This window comes from Sus scrofa, chromosome 18 (assembly GCF_054392235.1).
Source record: "Sus scrofa isolate SSC_HxYL_T2T_F1_AM1 chromosome 18, Sscrofa_HxYL_maternal_Yorkshire_Landrace_v2.0, whole genome shotgun sequence".
NCBI lineage: Eukaryota > Metazoa > Chordata > Mammalia > Artiodactyla > Suidae > Sus > Sus scrofa.
In genome coordinates this window covers 26,369,529-26,390,712 of record NC_139400.1, presented here as the reverse complement: position 1 = coordinate 26,390,712, position 21,184 = coordinate 26,369,529, and the positions used below count along the sequence as shown (strand labels likewise).

Below are 21,184 nucleotides of genomic sequence, written 5' to 3'. Positions count from 1 at the left end.
GATGGAAATATGGGTCACCACTTCCTCTCCCTTGACGTATTTGTCATCTGGTGGGACGGTAGCGAATAAGCAAAGAGGGCTTTGTGTTTAACACAGTTGAGATGCCAACGACTCCCACGTCGAGTGTGGAAACCTACCGGAGACTTCCTCCTACCGGGCTCTCACCCGGGAAGAGCAAAGGCGGTGAGTTCTATCCTTTGCAGACCCATTCTAGTTATAAGGAAGAAAGAAAAGCCATACAAGTGGCCTGTCCACTGCTGTGCTGGTAAGTTTTGATGGTTGACAAAACCCAAGAGGGGAGATGGGACACTTGGTAATGTCTGCGGCACCTGCCCTCTGAACGTGGGCTGTGAGGATGGGTAGCCCAGGGCAGGGGTCAGGAACCCTGGGCTTACTTCTAGATCCACACGTGACTTCTGCGTAGCACTGGAAAGTCTCAACTCCTTTCTCCACCTTTTAAATGTTGGCAGCTAGGAGTCTATTTGCTAGGATCCCACTAACTTTTTAATCTATGAAATGTCAAGGTTGTTGAAAAATAGCCATCTCTGTATTTATCACTACGTTACAGTAGCCAGTCCTACTCATTATTTACTCTGGTCCCCCTTGGGGTTCAAAAGAAACACATGGTTTGGAAGGGTTATGAGTGACAAGGGGACATGGCAAAACAATGCCTCTTGGTTGGCAGGGAGGGAGCAGGGTGAATGACCTATTCAGGAAGAGCACGGAGTCTCCGAGCTTTGTGGTCATGATAAGCTATGAATCATTCTCAGAACAGTGTGCCTCAAGCATGGCCAGAGGCCTGCCCGAGTTCCTGGTACTTGTACGTCTTTCTGTGTCCTTGGCACACTCTTGAAGTTAACCTCAAAATACCCCGAACCTGGCTCTGGTCCGCCCTTAAGGCTGTTAACTGCCTTTCTGAACTACAACATAAAAGGGAACTCATACTGTAGCAGTAGTTGCTTTCTAGAAACGCACTTCACCGTTATTGGAACCCAAGCCTTGCTGTGATATTGAGAAAATATAGGGCTGAGAGAGAAAAGATGTAGATTCGAGGCCTAGTGGTACCATTTAAATAGCTGTGTGACTGCAGAATCTCTTGTCTCTGTACCCAGTTTCCCTATGGGCAGAGTGGTGACAATTCAGTGATGACTACATGCGTAAAAATGTTTTGTAAATTATGTCAGGCAAATGGAAGAGATTGTTGCACAGCAACTATGAATATGGGCCAGATTCACCTCAGTTTCCCTTCTGCAAGATGGGAATGAGAAAAGTGTCCTCTTGCAGTGAAGACATAGGTAGATGACGCCACCCAGGAGATGAAAAGGGTCAGGATCACCTTGGACGTCTCCAGCTTAGGGACAGGCAGAGGCTTCTGAAAGATTCTTTTATGGGCAGAACAAGACCAGACCAGACTCGACTCCTTTGTTTTTTGTAGTTTTATTTGCCTTGCTTCTGCCAATGGTTTCAGACCTGGTCAGGGTTCCACAGCCCCCCTGGCATCTCTGGTGGCAGGCATGTCGCTCTCTTATCTGCGGCAGAAGTAGAGGGGGGAGGAAGGGGGTACAACAGTGCTATGAGGGAACTCGAGGCCCTTTCGGCTGGGATCGCCAGGGAGACCTGCCATCCCCTTCAGGGTGGCCCCCTTTCCTTTGAGCTTCGGTCCTTTTCTCTCTCACTCTCTGGAGTTAAGTGGGCGTGACTACGAGCAGAGGTGGCTGCTTGGGTGTCCCATGTCCTCAGGGGCTTCAGTGATAAGACTCGTGCACAAGTGAAGAATGGAAGCCAAGCAAGCAAACTACTAGGGCTTGAACCCGCTTACACGAAAGCACTTTAATTGACAGTATACAATTTCCCAAAATATACTTTCATAAGAAAATGGCAATAATTAAGAGTTTTTACAAACAAGTTTCTCAGTAAATTCCAGTGTACTTTAGACCCCTGTCCACTAAGACACACGCTCCCCCTGTCTGCCGGGCAAACTGTTTAACATTCACCAAGTTAAAAAAAGACCCACAGCAAACTGTAATCCCCTCCTTTCACTCAGTGTTGGGTTTTCACTAAACCCGAGTGAATCAGCTAATAACAAGGTTGAAACACACCACGCCTTTACTCTCCCCCCGCCTCCCCCTGGTCTGGTTCCCTTTGATCCTTAGTCCTACTGGTAGAAGCTCTTTATGTGAAAGCTCATTCAAAACTATTTCTTGGCAGAAAAGAATTGTTCTTAGACCTACACAGCTCAGAAGATGTACAGCAGATCACTAAGCTTCCTACTTTGTCTTCATGCTCTCCCAGGCTTTGCTACAGGACATTTGGGAAGGGAATTCTGTCCTTTGTGTCATTCTGGTGCCTGCCCTTCATTAGCAGTCCTTAATTTGTTGATTCTGAGGCACACAGCACTGGACAGTCTTCCAACCCAGGTTTTAATCCTGTTTCTGTCACTAAACATGTGATTTTGGCCAAGTCACTTTATCTTTCTGGGCATCAGGCTCTTTATCTGTTTTGTTTTGTTTTTAAAAAAAAAAAAAAAAAAAAAAAAGATGGGCCCGGGGTTCCAAGCAGAGCATTTTGACGCCAACCTTCCCGTACCATGCTGGGACTTCACTGGGGAGGGGGTGAGGATCGTATTTAAAAATAAAAATGCCCAACCTACAAGACAAAGACTTTGTCATCAGCCTGTCTTATATTTCATTTTTCACTTAAAGAAAAACAGACTTGTTATTTCTAGTAAAATAGACATTAACATTCCTGTTTAGGGGGGAAAAAAAGCCATCTCGCTTAGCTAACAAAGGTTTTTACAAAGTATATTCACTCAAAGCAGTGCAGGGTGGATTAACATGTGGCTGTTGTATTTACATTATCAAAAAATAAGTATATATGTATCAGCTTGAACCTGTTTTTCCAAGTTTCTCTACTATATGGTCAAAAAGATAAAGCTCAAGAAGTGGTTTAAATATACTTTCTGCTCACTTTCCTTGTCAAGAGGAGGAAGAATCATCTTGTGTCTAGACTAGATTAAACCCGTATTCTGTCTTATGATGCAAAGAATTTTCTCTACCCCCTTCATAAGCATTGCTGCCTCTCTCCCCTCCCACGCGACAGCGTGCTGCACTAGATTTTGTCTGGTCTCTGGCCTTTTATGCAGTTTAGGGAAACAAGTCTGCCACTGAAATCAAGCTTATAATCTCTCTCTGGCACAACTTTGTTTGCAAGTTATGCTGAGTTCCCGGTGGCGTTCCTCTTCTCTCCTCTCCGCCCCAGAATCTGAATTACCAGATAGCATTAGAAGCCAGCAATGGCGGGGGGAGTAGATGCCCTTTACAGTTACACGACGGTATGGCCTTTGACACGGGTGTCTAGCAGCAAGAGCGAGCCAAGGCAAGTTGCCCCAAAATGCTAGAGCAGTACAATCCAGATGCACCAAAGGAAGAGACTTTCGAACCACCCAAAGCTCTTCGGGGTTCTCGCTGGACAGAGCCACGGTCATTCCTCCTGACCAAGCATCATTTTTACTCTCTAGTCTTTGCAGTCATCGTCTGTCTCCGTAGACCTGGCGCTTGCAGCCTTTGCTTGATTTGCAGAGACATACTTGCTGTACTAATCCGGTCTGGCCTCTCCCAGTGGCCATGATAGAAACACCCCCCACCCCCCCCACCCCGGTAGAAAGAACCAAATAGATCTTTTCCCATTGAAACAATATTTCCTCTTTTACCCCAAACTGGTATTCATCTCCAGCCTGCCAACCTCCAAATACTAGAGAATCAGGACACACACTTGAGGATCCTGGATAGCTTAGTATCTTTCTAGCTCTTGGGAAGCTCACTGGGGGACCTGCTTGAACCTCTGGCCTTCCTCTTCCCCTGGGTATCCAGTGGCTAAAGGCTATGAAGAGGGAATCAAGCAGCCAAGGCAGGCTCACATCCTCCCCTTTAAGAAAAATAACCTGGAGTTTCCAGGTGGCTCAGTGGGTTAAGGATCTGGTGTTGTCACTGCTGTGGCACAGGTTCGATCCCTGACCCAGGAACTTCCACATGCCAAGGGTGTGGCCAAAAAAAAAAGAAAAAAAGAACCTATCTTAAAGCAGATAGCCTATTTTATCAGAACTGCTGCAGCCTGGCCCTGCCTCTACGTACAGGGGGTCCAGCTTCTTTGCCCTGAAGGGACCACTTTCATTCTCCTAAGCAGTTGTGCCTATCTTCCTGGTTGGCTGCAGGGACTTTATCCCCAGGGACAATAGAGAGCATGGGCAAAACAGAATTCCATGCAGGACCCTCTTCTCAAAAAAACCCAAGGAAGCCTCCCTCTGCCCAGTCCTCAGCCCACTGCGCTTCCTCAAGCCCCTCCCCTGGGCAGCAGTCGGCATTACGTTTCCCTGAGATGCCCCCAGAACCTGCGGAAGCACTGGCAGCCAGCCTTGCTAGGAACACAGAGAAGGGGACCCAGCCAGGCCCAGCTCTGCACCCGGACAGAGAGAGGTGGCCGGGAACAGAAAGCCGGGCTGGGGCTGCCCCTCGTGCACCTTGAAGGGCACCTGGCGTTCTAGGCCTTTCTTGCCTGTGCACAGAAGCCTGGAATCTAACTGAAAAGGTCCCAGTGATTTGAGCTTTGGCCTTGGGAGGTGGAGAGCCAGATTCAAAGATCAACGAAAAAAGAAAACAAAACTCTCAGCAGCTTGCCAAGCCCCTAAGTTTCCAAAGAAACAGAGTAAGTAAAGCCTGTCCTTCCTGCTGTTTCAATCGATTGTCTATTTCAGACACATCTCAGCTGCCGGGGCCCCACGAAGCTCTGTCCTTAAGCTGCTGGATCTCAGAGGCTGCGAGCTGGAGCCCCCACCCCATCGCAGGGGCCAAGCAGTGACAACGAAATAGGAACACCTTGCCTTCGGTAGCTGCTGCTGCTTTTGGTGCCCGGTGGGAAGAGGAGGCCTCAAGGAGCGCCTCAGGGGGTGGCCAGGGGACCCATCCTGGGAGGAAGGAGTCCCCCTGTAGGTGGGTGCCTGGGCACACTTGTCCACACTGAGTCCTGTGTGCATTTGGTCCCAATCTCTGAAGAAATGCCAGGAAATGAGACTCCAGAGCAAGGACAGCAAGGTCACGAGTGACCTGTGTTAGTGCCAGGGGCCCTGGGACGGCGTGGGAATTAAAACTGAGTCAAGGGAGCGGGGACAACAAAGAGGACAGCATACTGGCGGGGGGTGACAGGAGACAGACGACGGGACACACTGGCGGGTGCGGACAGGAGACAGACGACGGGGCCTAGGCTTTGAAGTAATCAGACGCCACCGAGACGAGCCTGCCCTGCTCTCCCCTCCAGCCCATCAGCTCTGGAGGGTGGGCGTTGGGTCGCCACAGCAGCGCAGTGTGCTGGGAACGGGCACCGGGCTGAAGGGAGGAAGCTCTGTTCTCATCCTGACGCTGTCACCCAGGGGCTGGGTGACCTCGACTTTACCCTCTTTGGGCCTCGGTCGCCTGTCTGTGAAATGAAGGAATTCTACCAGGGGGTCTCCAAAGTCCCTCATACGGCTCTTGCCTGACCTCCCAGCGGCACTGAACTCAGGCACTAGTGGGTTATTTTACAAGAAGGTTCTACACAGAAGGTGAATTGTTCAGCTTGAAAAGGGAAAAATTAAGGCCTATGGGGATGGGGAGGCCTGCGAGTCCGCCCGCCCTCCCTCCCCAGTCTTTCCCTCCAAGGGGAAGGATTTTCCTCCCTTGTCCAAACGGCACTTGAGGTGGTTCAGCTGGAGCCCTGTGCGCTGTCGGAGGCCGCCGGCAGACCTGATTAGAGGTGTGTGTCTTCCTCCTCCTCCAGGTCATCCTTGGTCAGGTTGTCCAGAGGGACGATCCAGCTGTCCCCCAGCTCCCCATTGAGGTTGGCCACCTTCTTCTCCTGCATCTCTGATGAGGTCTCCATCACTTCCAGTGTTGGGTTGTCATGGTAACCGTTCTCCACTGTCTGTAGCTCTTCTGTTAGCCGTTGCTGGGGCGAAGGAGATGACCCAAGAAAAAGAGAGTCACTCTTGAGGGCTGGTAGCCTGACTATCGCCTCCACCTTACACCTGTACCCCCCGAATTTAGGAACCTCCATTTGACTAATGTGAGCAACAGGTGCTCCTGGAGGCCATCCTGACTACTGGCCTGCCTTGGGGCTCTTTGAGCTAAGAACTTGCCCAGCATCCTCAAATTCCTAGCTCACCTCCCTTTGCCCTGGTGGCAAATCCATCAAGTCCATGGAGATGGGCTTTTGTTCTCCAGCGTCCTCCAATCCCGTCCCTCCATTCCTCCCCCCAAACTCGTCCTCACCCCCTGTGCTGAGCTGGGACAAACTGGAAGGAGATGATGTTGATCAGGACCTCTCAAAGGCTGAGCGAGGTGGGGAGAGGAGCACCTGCAGCCATCTCCAGAACCCCGGGGAGAACGCTTTCTCTCTGTCTTTACCCAAGATACAGCCCGGGGTGAACGGGGCCGTCCCTGGGGAAGCTTTTCACAAATCTACTGATCCAGAAATTCTTTTTCTTTTTTTTTTTTTTTTTTTTGGTTTTTAGAGCCACACCCACAGCATAGAGGTTCCCAGCCTAGGGGTCCAATCGGAGCTACAGCTGCCTGCCTACACCACAGCCACGGCAAAGCCAGATCCGAGCCGTATCTGCGACCCACACCATAGCTCAAAACAAAGCCAGATGCCCAACCCACAGAGCGAGACCAGGGATCGAACCCGCAACCTCATGGTTCCTAGTCAGATTCATGTCTGCTGCGCCACAGTGGGAACTCCCAGAGATTCTTTTCAACTGATGTGTGAGGAAGTTAAGCACGGGGATATTTTTTTAAGCTCCCCACAGTGTGCAGCCTGGGTTGAGAACCATGGGCCTGTATGGAACTGCCATGGAGGAATTCTAGAAGGTGGAGGGAACAACGCTTGGTTAGACAGCTACGCCTAGGCTCATTTCTATCAGCGGTGCCTCAGAGCAACTCTGCAGGGTAGATACTGGCCCCACTAAGCAGATGAGAAATCTGAGGCTCAGAGGTCGTACGATGTGCTCAAGGTCACCCAGATGACAGGAGGCAGAGCCCGGGCTTAGGCCAAGTCTTCTTGACTCCCTGGTCCACGTTCTTCCCCTCCACCACGCTGCCTCCAACATTCCAGGCAAGTTTCCATTCCTACGAGGGGCGACCTCTGCCTGTCAGAAAGGGACCGCAGCCCCCTGGCTTTCCTCAAACATGGGAGTAACGGGGTGAGAGTCCTCCGGTGAACCGGGCTGCTTCCTGGCTGGGGGACGAGGGCCTCACCTGGTCCTTCCTCTGGGAGAGGCGCTGGTGGCAGCAGCCGTAGAGGGCCGCGACCAGGAGCAAGAAGGATGCCATGCAGACAATGGTGATGATGAGGGGCATGCTGAACCGGTCCTCCGTCTCCTCTGGTGGCCCTTGGTCACCCAACTGCATGTTTGTGACTCCCACCTGGCCAGGAAGGAGCAAGGTATGTGGCAGAAAACTGGTTCTGGGTCACCTTCTCTCAGATCCCCCATCCGCTCATGAGCTCTTCCGCTGCTCGGGGCTGGGGGGGCCTATGCCTCCGCCCCGTCACCCCTTCTCACCCTGTTGCCTAGATGCTGGCAAGTGTGAGCTTCCTCAGCAATGAGAAAGACCCTGCAGCAAGGGACCCTGGACTCCTGCCCCATCCGTCCCAGCACGTGGGAGGCAGCCACTTACCTCTTTTAGGTCAGCCCACTTGTTCTTCAGCAACTCGAACGTGTCCTTGGGACAGAGCTTTGCTGGGGGGGAGAGGGAGAGGGGCCGCTTCAGTGGTCCAGCCCAGAGGAGTATGCTGAGGGGGAGGATGGCACCCCACCCCCGTCCTCCGGGCGGTGTCTCCCTCTCAGGGGGCCAGGGGTTGACAACTGACCCACCCTTGTGGCTCCTGAGCCATCCCCCCGCCCTGCCCTACAGAGGCCTCAACTCACTGTGGATGGTGATGGATTTGACGGCCACTGACTGGATTTCCGGAACAGGTGCCAGCTGAATATTGCACTGATCTTGAGATGGGTTGAAGGTGGCTTTTGCCGCCTGGCACAGAAGCGTATACAGCTTCGCTCCCACGGGGCTTGACTTCTGTTGTGGGGAGACCCCTGGTGATTCCTCAGGGACCGGACAGCAGCCTGGGCTTGCAGGGCTGCCCTTGGAAGCTGAGGTCAGGAGAGTGCCGTGGCCAGCTGGGGACTGACTCCCTTCTCCAGCCTCAGCTGGGGCCACTCCCAGGCCGGCCGGTGCTCCTGGGCCTCCCCTGCCCTCTCTGCCTCGGGCGGGCACCTCCCCCAGTCTCCCCACCCCATCTACCTCGCCTGGGGTTGAACGCGACCATCGGCCTGGCGCCCCTTCCTCCCTCAAAGCCCTTTAAGGACCATGACCCTCTGTCATCTCCCTCCCACGAGGACCTGAGGAGTCAAGTCTCTTCTCCGAATCCGCCCCGCCACTGGCCCTCTGGGCCGAGTTCAAAGGCCTCAGGAGGGGAAGCCTTGGCTCAGCTCAAGGTGCTCGACCCCACAGCTGGAGCACGTGTGCACATGCCCTGGGCGGACACTGAAACCACCACACAGGCAGGCGGGGAGAAGAGCGAGGCCGTCGCTGAACAGGGGAACTTGGGAGTATCTGGAAGAGGCACCTGAGGGCATCGTGGAAGGGAGTCTTCTCCATTTCTAATCACGAAGAGCGTGGCTGGTGTGGCTTTAAGGCTGAGGGTGAGGAAACCAAGTGGGAGCAACTTGGCCCCAGCCAGCCACGCCATCTAGAGGCACCTGGAAGTTTCTCTGCCCAGGTTTTGGAACAAGGGAACCAAGACGAGGAAAAGGACCTTAGTGTGGCTCGCCCCCCACACCATCCCGTGGGTTTCTACCTGCCATTTCCCTGGGCTGATTCCCCAGCCTGACACCAGGGAAAGGTCCAGGGCTTTCCTCACTCACAGCAAAGGAAAAGAACGCTTCTGACAACCACACGCACCCCCTGCCAAGGTTCAGCCAAAAAAATGGAGCCAGAGGAAAGACTGGGCAAGCATCAGTGCAAGTCTTTCCTTATCCAATAATCCCAATCCCAGGAGAACACTGCTCCTTTTCTTTTTGGCTTTTTAGGGATGCGCCTGCAGCATATGTAAGTTCCCAGGGCAGGGGTCGAATCGGAGCTACAGCTGCCAGCCTACACCACGGCCCCAGCAATGCAGGATCTTTAACCCACTGAGCAAGGAAGGGATCAAACCCACATCTAATGGACATGAGTCAGGTTCACTACCATGGAGCCAGATGGGAACTTCCACTGCTCCCTTTTAAAACTCCAGTCTAAGTGTACGTTTTTCTAGTTCGCTTGGAAATTTTCAGCAAAATGGACACCCCAAAGAAAACAAAGGCAGAAAACACACATAGCATTAAAGTAGTGTAAACCCAAGTTTCCCATCCTTTGGAAAGCATGCCCTGTTCTACTTCCTATGGGTGTTTGCCAAAATAGCCACTGACCAGGAGAGGGCAGCAGTGACCCATCCATCACCAGTACTCCGCTATTTACCAAGTAAGCACTGAGGTAGGCAGACATCCCCAGACTAAGGCCCTTAATCCTAGGGAGACTTGCAGTCTGAAGGCAATGGACACACTGCCACTCTCCCTTTAATTCGCATGTACGCACACGTGATGACAGCACCTGGCACAAAGAGGACATGCACACACCACCCGGAGTGGAAGGACAACAGCTGGCAAGGGATTCCCCCAGGTTAGAGGGAGCCCATCACCTAAGACATGGACCAGGAAATATAAAGCCACAGGCTACCGGGCCAGGAGTTAGGCAGACTGAGCCACTCATTTTCAATGGAGGCCTTCGAAGCCCAAAGAGATGGACTTAACAAAGTCACGCCCTGAGCTGGAAGCAAACAGGACTTAAGACCTGGGGTCTCCAGACTCTCAGACCCCTGGGAAGTGAAAGCCCACGAGCCCCGGTGCTGGTGCCCCTGTAAGAGCCCGGAGGGGGGCTTTCCTCGGGAAGTCTGAACCTCGCTCCGGCCCCCCAAGATGTGAAGGGACCACGTCCTGCCAGGAAAAAGAACGCACTCCCAGCTCCCTGCTAGAAGGAACACCTCATTCCCTCTACCTGCCGCAAGCCCACTGCGCACGCGCGTCTGGGGCTCCCGGGCGGGGCGGGGCGGGGCGCGCGGTGGGAGGGGGGGGCAGCTACTCACACAGAGGTCGGCTTTGGAGAAGTTCAGGACGAACGTCTCCTCACTCAGCCTTTCAGGAGCACCGCACTGTATCTGCAAGAAGCCACGGGAGTGAAGGGGGGCTGAGCCTGACAGGATCTCGGCTTGGGCCCCTCCGGCCGTCCCTCCCCAGGAGTCCGGGGCCAGCGGGGCGCCCGCCGGCGGCAGCGGCGTCCCCGGCCGTCCTGCCGTCCAAGCCAGAGGCCAGCAAAGCCGGGACAGTGGGTGAACGATGACCCTCCTCACAGCCCCACCGGGGACCCCGAGGGGAAGGGAAGGGCGGAAATGCTCCTCTGGCGGCCCCCCGGCGGCGCTCCTACCTCTACCCCGCTTGCTGAGGCGGGAGGAGGGAGGCTGGCGGTGGGAGAGGCTGCCGACACCAGCCGAGGGCTGGAACGCGTGGGGCCCCGGGCGGGAGGTGCGGTCCTGGGTCCTGAGGCAGAGCCTGTGGGCTGAGGAGCCGTAGGGGTGTCAGGGAGCACCGGCGGCTCGCTGGGGATACGCTGGGTTCCTCGTGAGGTAACCGGTGGCGCTACAATCGGGACAGCAAAGGTTATGAGAAAAGGTGGGTGGTACCTGGAATTGGAAAGAACAGGCTTCCTTGCTCTGAGGTGTCTGAGGTTCTCTGGCTGCAGCCCCCACCTGGGTCACAAGCTGTGCGGAAGAAGAGGCAGACGGATCCGGCGCCACACCTACTGTCCATGACCCACGACCGGACGCGCACGCGGATGAGCCCGTGTAGGAACCCGCAGAAGTTAACAGCAGCAGTGACGGTGACGGTGGCGGCAAGGGCTACCGTTAACTGAGCACTGACTTGTGTGAGGGTCCTAAGCGCTTCAAAGGTACTTGCTCATTTAATCCTCACAACAACCCTGTGAGGAAGGTGCCATAAGTACCCCTATTTCACAAGCAAGGATGCGTTCCCGTTGTGGCGCAGTGGTTAACGAATCCGACTAGGAACCATGAGGTTGTGGGTTTGATCCCTGACCTCGCTCACCGGGTTAAGGATCCGGCGTTGCCAGTGAGCTGTGGTCGCAGATGTGGTTCGGATCCTGCATCGCTGTGGCTGTGGTGTAGGCCGGGGGCTGCTTAGACCCCTAGCCTGGGATCCATATGCTGTGGGTGTGGCCCTAGAAAAGGCAAAAAAGATAAATAAACAAGGAAACCAAGGCTCAGAGGAATTCGAGGAAATGCATGCCTGTCACAGGCTAACAAGTGGCAGAGCAGGGGTCTGAATCCACGTTTATCCCACCCAGAGCCCTTTGCTCTTACCTCAGGACGCCGCCTCAACACTCACCCAAACTACCTGGGGGAGTTACTCAAAATGCAGATTCTCAGGTTCACACCCCAGTCACATTTGTTGTACCCACAGGGGTGGGACTAAGCAGGTGATTCAACAGGTCTGACACAGGTCATGATCTTGAGACTCATGATCCATCAGAGAGTTTTGAAATGAATTTACTGGGTTAAGACCAGCACTTAAAAAAAGAAAGTGACTGTTCAACGGGGCAGGTCAAAACCCTGAGCTCTCAACACACAGCCCTGTTGGCCTCTGCTCATAACTGAAATGGGAAATGAGCTGAGTGAGGCTGGCACATATTCAGGCTATGTAATCCACAGCGTGAAGCTGCATCTTCCAGCTGGGCAACTGTATAGAACATAAGCACTTCAAAGTTTCTTTTTGCTTGAAAAAAGAAAAACTTTACTTACTTATTGTAATCAGCATCTCCTGAGTTGTGAAGGTGGCTGGTGTGCTGACACTTGTGGTTGCAATATTTCTGTTTGATCCCTGGGAGGAGCTCCCTGGGGGCTCTGGAGTCATGGGGACCAAAGTCACAGGAACAGGAGGAGTCCCAGGGACCGTGCCAGGCTGGGAAATGCTTGCTAGGGCGGGAACAGGAGTAGAAGCAGGACTGGTCTTTGAGGTATTATTCAGATTTATAGGTGAAGTGGTTGTCTGATGTCCTTCCGTAGAGACCACGCTGGCTGTAACTTTAGTAATTTCACTCTGACCGCTTGTGATTTCAGGCTTTGTCGAGACGGTGAGTGCTGTGGATTTCAAATCCTCTGAGCCAACTGTAGGAGAGCTGCCTGAGGTTGGTTTTTCAGTTTTGGTACTGGCTGCTGGACTTGTGTTTTGCTGGGCTGACGTCACCCCTGAGGCGCTAGATGATGTGGGCATGCTGCCCTTGGGCTCTGTTGAACTCTGAAGTGAAGATCTGCTAGTTGTGATTGAGGTTGAGTTGAGAGACATCGTTTGAATGCTTGCTGTTGAAAAGGTGTTCGACACGGCTGAGACTGTGGTGCTGGCTATGGTGTTGGCTGTGGTGTTGGCGGCTGTGGTTACAAAGACAGCACATAATCAGGGTATTAGCCACAAGTCCTCTCCACGTTTCTCCAGCCCTTCCCCAGGACCCAAAGGCCTTGCTCCCATCCCTGCCCTTCTGTCTGGGCTGAAGGTCTGGGTCCTTAATGTGCCCAGATTTTTCTGGGGTTCAAGAAGCCTCTAAGAGGGAGACTGAGAGGGACGCAGACGAAGGCAAGAGACACTCAGCTCAGGAGAAAGACTAAGTGGCCGGTCCCACTGCACACGGGGCCTGCAGCGAATCCCCTGCCCTCCCTCTCTGGCCCCGGGCACACGCCCTTCAAGGCTGCCAAACCCCACGCCATCCAGCAGCCCCGCTCCTTCTCGCTACTCCCAGACCCACGAGCTTGCAGAAGAGGCAACCGAGTCACGCGTGCTGAGCTGCCCTCTCCTAAGCCTGGCGGTAGGTGCATGTCGCCGTTCTTCTGGAACTACATCGAGAAGGAGAAACTGGTAGAGTGAAATTGCACAAATTACTATTTCCGTGCAACTGGGGAGCCGGGCTAAGAAAGAACAGGGTGGTGTGGCTCTGACTTTGTCCAGCCTGCGAGCTTTAACCTTGTCAAGGGGTCAGGGAAGGAAGCGCTCAGATGGATGGATGGAGGGAACCTAAGTGGCAGGGCCCTTGGACACAGTGGGACGTACGGCGCATGTAAATCCACACCCTCGGCAGCCAGGACACAGAATAAATAACAGACAAGTTCATGTCTAGCTCTGGAGACGCCATGGAGGAAACGTCCAAGGCAATGCTGCAGAACGCGGGGCAAGGGGCTGTCGAAGAGGCAAGGAAAAGCGTCTCAGAGGTGACCATGAAGCTAAGACCTGAAGGACGGTGACAGGAGAGCTGTGTGAAGAATGTGAGGCTGGGGCTCCCCTCATGGCGCAGCAGAAAAGAACCCAACTAGGAACCATGAGGTTGTGTGTTCGATCCCCAGCCTTGCTCAGTGGGTTAAGGATTCGGCGTTGCCAGGAGCTGTGGTATAGGTCGCAGACGCGGCTCAGATCTGGCATTGCTGTGGCTGTGGTGAAGCTCACAGACAAGGCTCAGATCCTGAGTTGCTGTGGCTGTGGTGTAGGCCAGTGGCTACAACTCCAATTGGACCCCTGGCTGGAAACCTTCATATGCCGAGGATGCGGCCCTAAAAAGGAAAAAAAACATACCCAAGATAAAATGAAACATAAGATCACCCTCCTTAAACCAAAATAAGGATTTGAGATTTTATTCTAAGGGGGGGGGGGGGAGCCACTGAAGGCTTTAAATCAAAGAAGCTGTATAGGGTGATTTACAAAGAAACACTCTTGCTGTTTGGGGGCACAGGTGTGGCGATGGGCAGGAAAGAGGCATTAGAGCAATGCCAGTGAACTGGATAAGAGCCGGCTGTATTAAGCCAACAACACAAGAGCCAAAAAGAGGATGGATTCAAGACTCTATTTGAGAGACAGAATCAACGACTTGCTGATCTACTGAGTGAGGGGGAAGAAGAGAAGCAGGGAGGATTCCGGGTTTTCTGTCTTGCAGGAGAGCGAGGTGGGCAGTGTACGGTGGGTTTCTATCACTCTCGGTAGCCACTCCGACATTTTTCTGTTTGGAGAATTCCCCACACAGTAAGACTGATGGAAGCAGGATGTGCCTCCTGTTACAGATGCTGAAATAAGAGCCTCCCTTGTGACCGGAGCACATGCCTGCACTAAGCTGCCACGAACAAGACACGAACATCCTAGCCAGCGAGGGAAGAGGCGGGAGACTGAGGAGCTCTGCCGGCGGCAGCCCTGGAATCGCTGAGCTCAAATGTGAGCAGCACTGGAGGCGAAGCCAGAGCAAGTGGCCACAGCCAAAGCTAGTACCCAGTGCGTGGCATTGGCGAGCAAGGCCTCTTCAGACAAGTTCCATAGCCTGATCTGGATAATATTAAAGGAAGCCCTAGATGAATCTTTAGCCGTCCTAGCTCCTCTACAAGCTAGACAATATCCCAAGATATGAATACGTTTTGCTACGAGAACCAGGAATTTGTTATCAGGAGTGGTTGCAGGCAACAGGAATTCAAGGATTAGTTATTGGGGTTAAAGGCAATTGGAATTCTGCCAAGTCTCAAAGGACATGGCTTTACCATCCCATTGCATTTTATGGAGAAGCAGTCACAATATCACCTACCATCCAGAAGGAAGCGCCCATAAAGTGGCCTTGGCCTTAGCAGGGCGGAGTGGCTTCTGTGGTGGAGGAACATGAAGGGCACACGTAAAAGGACGTGTGTACAAACCAACAGTGCTATGGGTTTGACAGGTGTTTTTCCTTCTGGGTAGTTTATACAATAATGGTGCTTGGTATAACTGATCAGGTCATAGTATCTTTTTGGCAAAAAATATGAGACTGCTGAAGGGGCTATCGGCATATTTGAAAAATTAACGGATTGGAGGAGAGGTGGTTGGTTACTTCTTAGAGTGCTGAGTCAGTGAAAACAGGGTTTCTCAGCCCCCCAAACTCTGGACACTTTGAGCTGGATACTTCTTTCTCGTGGGAGACTGTCCTGTGCTTTATAGGATATTTAGCATCATTCCTGGTCTCTACCCGCTAGATACAGATGAGACATACCTCCCTCCCCAGTGTGACAACAGATGCTAGCAAATGTCCCCTAAGCGAGTCAAAAATCACTACCAGTACAAACTGATGGCTTAAAGAAAAAGAATAACTATCCTAATTCCTATATCCTATCAAAGCACAGACTGAAAATCGGAGATGTTTTTTGCCCCCCCTCCTCCTTTTTTTTAAGGGCCACACCTGTGGCATATGGAGGTTCCCAGGCTAGGGGTCTAGTTGGAACTACAGCTGCCGGCCTACACCACAGCCATACCAGATCTGAGCCGCGTCTGCAACCTACACCACAGCTCATGCCAATGCCGGAACCATAACCCACTGAGTGAGGCCAGGTATTGAACCTGTATCCTCATGGATGCTCATCAGATTCCTTTCTGCTGAGCCACAACGGGAACTCCCCAGAGATTTTCTAAAGCAACCATAAAGGAATGTCTCATTGCTTGCAGCTGAAACACTGAGACCAAAAGATAAATATAAAGGTGTGACCCATGGGCTGCCAACTTATAGGATTGGTTTAATTCCTAGTCTCACCAGGCCACATGTGAAAACAGGACCTAGAGAAGTGGGTGGTGCCACTCAAGAGGATGCAGATGTATCAGAGGATCCGTAAAACTTGACCTGTACTCCTACCTTGCCTGCAAACTCTCGGTAACCTTACTTGAGCTCATGGACACAAAGGGCCATTTCCCTTCATCATCTCCACCACTTTGCATCCTCTCTAAGCCTTTAATAACTGCCAGATACCCAAGACAGACAAACACAGGGTCTGACCCAGACGAAGGCTTCCACATGAAAAAATACCTGCAAACACTCTAGAGAATGGTGTAGGGTTAAAGAAAGAAAAGAAAGAAAGAAAGAGGAGTTCCCGTCGTGGCGCAGTGGTTAACGAATCCGACTAGGAACCATGAGGTTGCGGGTTCGATCCCTGCCCTTGCTCAGCGGGTTAACGATCCGGCGTTGCCGTGAGCTGTGGTGTAGGTTGCAGACGCGGCTCGGATCCCGCGTTGCTGTGGCTCTGGCGTAGGCCGGTGGCTACAGCTCCGATTGGACCCCTAGCCTGGGAACCTCCATATGCCGCGGGAGCGGCCCAAGAAATAGCAACAACAACAACAACAAAAAAGACAAAAAAAAAAAAAAAGAAAGAAAGAAAAGAGAATGGTGTAGGGTAATACAATATGAGGATGGGAGTTCCTGCTGTGGCCCAACAAGATCAGCGACATCTCTGTAGTGCCAGGATGCAGGTTCAATCCCTGGTCCTGTACGGTGGGTTAAAGGATCTGGCGTTGCCGCAGCTGTGGCGTATGTCACAACTGCATCTGGGATTGAGCCCTGGCCCAGGAATCCCATATGCTGCAGGGCAGCCCCTGTCCCTATACAAGTATGAGAGTGTTAGATTAAGGTGGGATAATTGCAATTTTATATCAAACTGAGTTTGTCCATATGGGCATGCATTCCAGAGATTTTGGGTCAATATGCTGCGTCAAGCAGCTAGAGGTGGTTCTAATTGTTTTAAGAAAACAATTGACAAGGAAACTGGACTCAATGGTTGTTAATAATAAAGTTGCCAGAAATTCCCTGGGATAATGAATAGGAAGAAATCCAAAGTCTTAGAGAGCTACGGGAGTTCGAGTGGTTTACATGATCTGCTCACTCACACCCAGACTTTGTTCTAAAGGAGTGTGAACAAAGGAGCTCAAAGGACACCCCTTCACCAAGGTGTGAAGAAATACTGTGTGTGAGCTCTCAGATGCAACCTTTTCATGTCTCTGAGATGAGGACGTGTTATAAATTACTATACAGCACACTTCGACAGTGTTTTTTTTTTCTGAGTGGTTCATAAAATAATAGTGCATCTTCTCGTTGATGGTGTTTTGGATTTTGATTAAATCTGGCATATTGGTGAGGGACTGGTAGCATATTCCAAGAGATTGTTTTAGCTGTTCCTCATCAGCCAGGTATGCTAGTAGGAGAAGCTGCCGATTTCCATGGGGATGGACCCCGGGTTCACTGGGTAGCAGAGACACAAGCAGAATTTCATTTCCAGGGGGGAAAAAATCATCCATTATGGGTACTATACCATAATGAGCAGCAGGACCAGGATGGAAACCAGAATAGTCTAATGAAGGGTATGTTGGACAGTGGCTAATAATCATGTGTTTTTTAGGATCAAAAGGGACAGGCAGCCACAAAAGTCCTACCTCTAAGGCCAGCAAACTGAGACCAGGTTCAATCACCACAGCAGAGAACACAGCCAGCCACACATCCAATTCAGTTCTCCAGAAACTGAATCCTTTCACAGACTCAGGGTACCTCGAATGAAGTATTAGTCTCCCAAAGCGGCTCTTAAGAAATGACCACAAACTGGGTGGCTTGAAACAACATAAATGTATTCTCTCGTGGTTCCAGAGGCTATAAATCTGAAATCAGCAGAGCCACGCTCCCTCTGAAGGCACTTGGGAAGACCCTCCTTTGCTTCCTCCCAGCATCGTCAGTGTTCCTTGGCTCACAGTTATAATCACTCCTCTCTCCGGCTCCATCGTCACACGACCTTCCTCTGTGTGTCCTTCCTCTTACAAGGACACCCGTCCTTGGACTTAAGGCCCCTGTAATACAGTACGAGCTCATCCTAACTTGATTACATCTGCAAAGACCCTCTTTCCAAATAAGGGTGCATTCACAAGTCCCATATCGGGGACTAAGACTTGGACCTAACTTTTGAGAACACAAGTCAACCTCCTAATCTGCTCTCCCACCTCCACTGGTTCCACTATAAAAACCAGGGTATTGTATTTCAAATACTAGAAATCAGCTCTCCCTGCTTTAAACAGAAAGTGAATGCGAGAAAAAGATCATCCGTTAGTTGATAAAATGACTTGAGATGGTGAGAGAATCAGGCTTAAGTCAGAAACAGCGCCCAGAACACTGCTGACTCCACCTCCTCCACCAATAAGCAAGGGGGGGGGCCTCTGCTGGCATCCGTCACCCTCAGTCCTGGGTACTAGATTTTATTTCCGAGAGATCTCAATCTCCAGGGATGCTGTCAGCAGGAGGGCCTCCAATCTACTTTTGTGACTGGACATCAGAGTCCCTAGGAGGCACCACAGGAAGCCCCAGGGTCCCATTTGCCTTCTTCTCTGTGTCATCATGCAGCAGCACATAAGAATCGCAGACAGACAGCAAAGCTGATGAGGTGAAATGAGGTTAATGCTCTACTCACTCTGCCCCTCCCCTTTTTTTTGTCTTTTTAGGGCCACATCCATAGCACATGGAGGTTCCCAGGCTAGGGGTTGAATCGGAGCTCTAGCCGCCAGCCTACCCAACAGCCACAGCAACACGGGATCCAAGCCCCGTCTGTGACCTACGCCACAGCTCACGGCAATGCTGGATCCTTAACCCACTGAGCAGGACCAGGGATCAAACCCAAGTCCTCATGGATACTAGTCGGGTTCATTAACCACTGAGCCACAATGGGAACTCCTCACTCTGCCTTTGGTGAAGCTCTGTGCTCTGTGCAATAGCACGATGGTGAAAAAGGCACTTGGGTCGTCCATGAGCAGTGCTGCTGACAGACCAAGGCTGAGGAAAATACACATTCAGACCCAGAGCCTGCTCCATGTGCCTCCCTACACTATGGCCACTGGTTCACGAGCCCACACAGCCATCACCAGGCGGATGGAGAGAGAAGTGGACAGACAGGCCCAAGGGGTCACCTTGTCCATCTGATTAATGAGAGTGAGACAAAAACTCTCACAGGCCAGCCCATCCCCAGGAGTCCATCCACATGCCTCTTCCCTACAAGTCCTTGCACTGGCTCTCCATATTTGTTCCTTCTAAGTTCCTGTCTACCTGCAAACCATGAGACATGCCAAAGAATCTGGGCAGACCCTCACCTCAGTGTAGCTCACCTCCCCCTGCCCCCCTTCCAAAAAACTGATCCATGTACTATTCAAAGTTCTGCCCATTGGAAGAACTTTCTAAGCTGTCCTTCAGGGGCTCCCCCAGAAAGGGCCATTATCCCAGAGCAGTCCATGGTGGCCTGGCTCCAATGTATTATACACATTAACTTGGCGCTTTCATTCCTCAAATGATCACAGAGAACTGACTCTCTGAACCCTTTTTAGGTAGGAGTTGGGGGGGAAGGTGGAGGAGTGGCAGGAATAGGAGTGTGAGGGCATGAGCCACTGCAACTGCCATGCATCTTTCTTTAGGACCTGCTCAGATCTGGTCCTATATATACTCACTGGTTTGATAAGGGAAAACAGTGAAATAAACCCAAAGAAAAACAATAAGAATGAAATGATAAAAATAAAACAAACCAACAAAACAGAAACCACAGGACAAGAGCAAATATCAACAAAGTCAAAATAAAGATAAAAGCAGAAACCAATGAAATAGAAACCAAAGAACAAGAGCAAATACCAACAAAGTCAAGAACTGATTTTTTTAAAAAGCTAAATATAAAATATGAGGTATATAAACAATAACAGATATTTATAGTATAGGCATTAGGAGCAAATGCTAATAAATTTGAAGCAGATGAGACAAATTCCTAAAAAAAAAAAAAAGAAAAACTACTAGAGTGACTCAAGAAATAGAAAAAATTGTCCTATATTCATAATGAAATTGAATTGCTAGTTACTACTTTTCTCATAAAAAAACTCCAAATGTGGATCCAAGGATCAAATAACTCTAGCTTTACAGGAACTTTCCTATAGCATCGTCTGTTCTGCCATAATATGTGTGTCTGCAAAACAGAAAAGTACAAACAAATAAAAAGACGGATAGATCTGGTTTCGTCAAAATGAAGAACTTATGTATATCAAAAAAACCACAGGACTTCTAGTTTCAGCCAATGAGAATAAAGAGCCAGAAAGAACATTTTTTCCCACACTTACAAGAAAAAAGGTGGAAAACAGGAAAATTAATGACTTTTTCTTTTTGCAATTGCACCTGCAGCATATGGATGTTGCTGGGCTGGGGGTCGAATCGGAGCTGCAGCTGAGGCCTACACCACAGCCATACCAGATCTGAACCACAGCTACGACCTACAGCTTATGGCAACACAGGATCCTTACCCTACTAAGCAGGGCCAGGGATCGAATGCATGCCCTCACGGAGATGTCAGGTCCTTAACCTGCTGAGCCACAATGGGACCTCTGACTTTTCTTGACCCCACTGGAGAAGTGAGGTCATAGACAAACAGCATGAAAAGTGGAGGCAGTCAACCACAGGGAGAAATGGGACTCCAGCATTTGCTTGCTCAGGACAGAGCTGGTAAGAAAATTAAAGTAAAATGTGCACTGAATTACCAAAGGCTGAGCATAGGCTAGTGTGAAGGTGTGTAGACCTGAGAGCTACAGACATTGAAAGGGTCACACCCTTGCGTAGACCTCTACCCACAGGGACCCCACAGGGGCTTGTAAGGACGCCTGGGGAGAACCTTGAGACAGTGCCTCAGGGCGGGCCGGGCCAAGAAAACAGGAGCAACTGCTGAACCCCTACGAAGCCCCACATCCAAGGGGAAAAGCCTGACTTCAGTGCAAGTCAGCAAAATCTATAGCCTGAGGGCTCTTGTGGAGACCCCACCAGAGCTGGGGAAAGACAATGGCAGCCACCAATGAAACGCTGCCCAGATTTATCCCCCTCTTTCTGCTAGAACATGAAAGCATTCAACTGTAAGAGAAAGGTAAAAAAAGGACTGCCGAGGGGAGCGGTGGCAACCCACTGCAGCTGGAAAGGCAATAAGCAAAATCATAAAGCTCTTTACCCCTGGGAGTGGGCAGGAATACGTGCTAAATGCAGCACAAGTTCTAGAAGAGAGACAGGAACACACGAGTGAAGGCCACACCCTCGAGCTCCAGGTTCCAGCGCCCAGGCAAACATCAGAGAACGTCCTTCTACCCTGCCATTAACTCGGAATGCCAGCGGGTGTGAAGGAAAAACAAGTGGAATTCGGCTCAGGGGAGCTGCCAAGACAGGCTTGCTGGGAGCAGCAGAAAGGG

At 51.3% G+C, this 21,184-nt stretch overlaps 1 protein-coding gene across 1 annotated transcript in view; it reads right to left on the bottom strand.

Annotated features, from left to right (window-relative positions):
• Positions 1 to 1,799: 1,799 nt before the first annotated feature.
• Positions 1,800 to 21,184, bottom strand: part of PODXL (podocalyxin like) — a 50,113-nt gene continuing 30,728 nt past the window's right edge. Inside the window, exons 2-8 of the mRNA XM_003134669.6 lie at positions 11,935 to 12,561; positions 10,545 to 10,756; positions 10,207 to 10,278; positions 7,955 to 8,102; positions 7,704 to 7,765; positions 7,284 to 7,451; positions 1,800 to 5,976 (exon numbers count right to left, since the gene is read on the bottom strand). Coding sequence (XP_003134717.4) covers positions 5,779 to 5,976; positions 7,284 to 7,451; positions 7,704 to 7,765; positions 7,955 to 8,102; positions 10,207 to 10,278; positions 10,545 to 10,756; positions 11,935 to 12,561 — 1,487 coding nt within the window. The 3' untranslated portion in view covers positions 1,800 to 5,778. The remainder of the gene's footprint in view (positions 5,977 to 7,283; positions 7,452 to 7,703; positions 7,766 to 7,954; positions 8,103 to 10,206; positions 10,279 to 10,544; positions 10,757 to 11,934; positions 12,562 to 21,184) is intronic.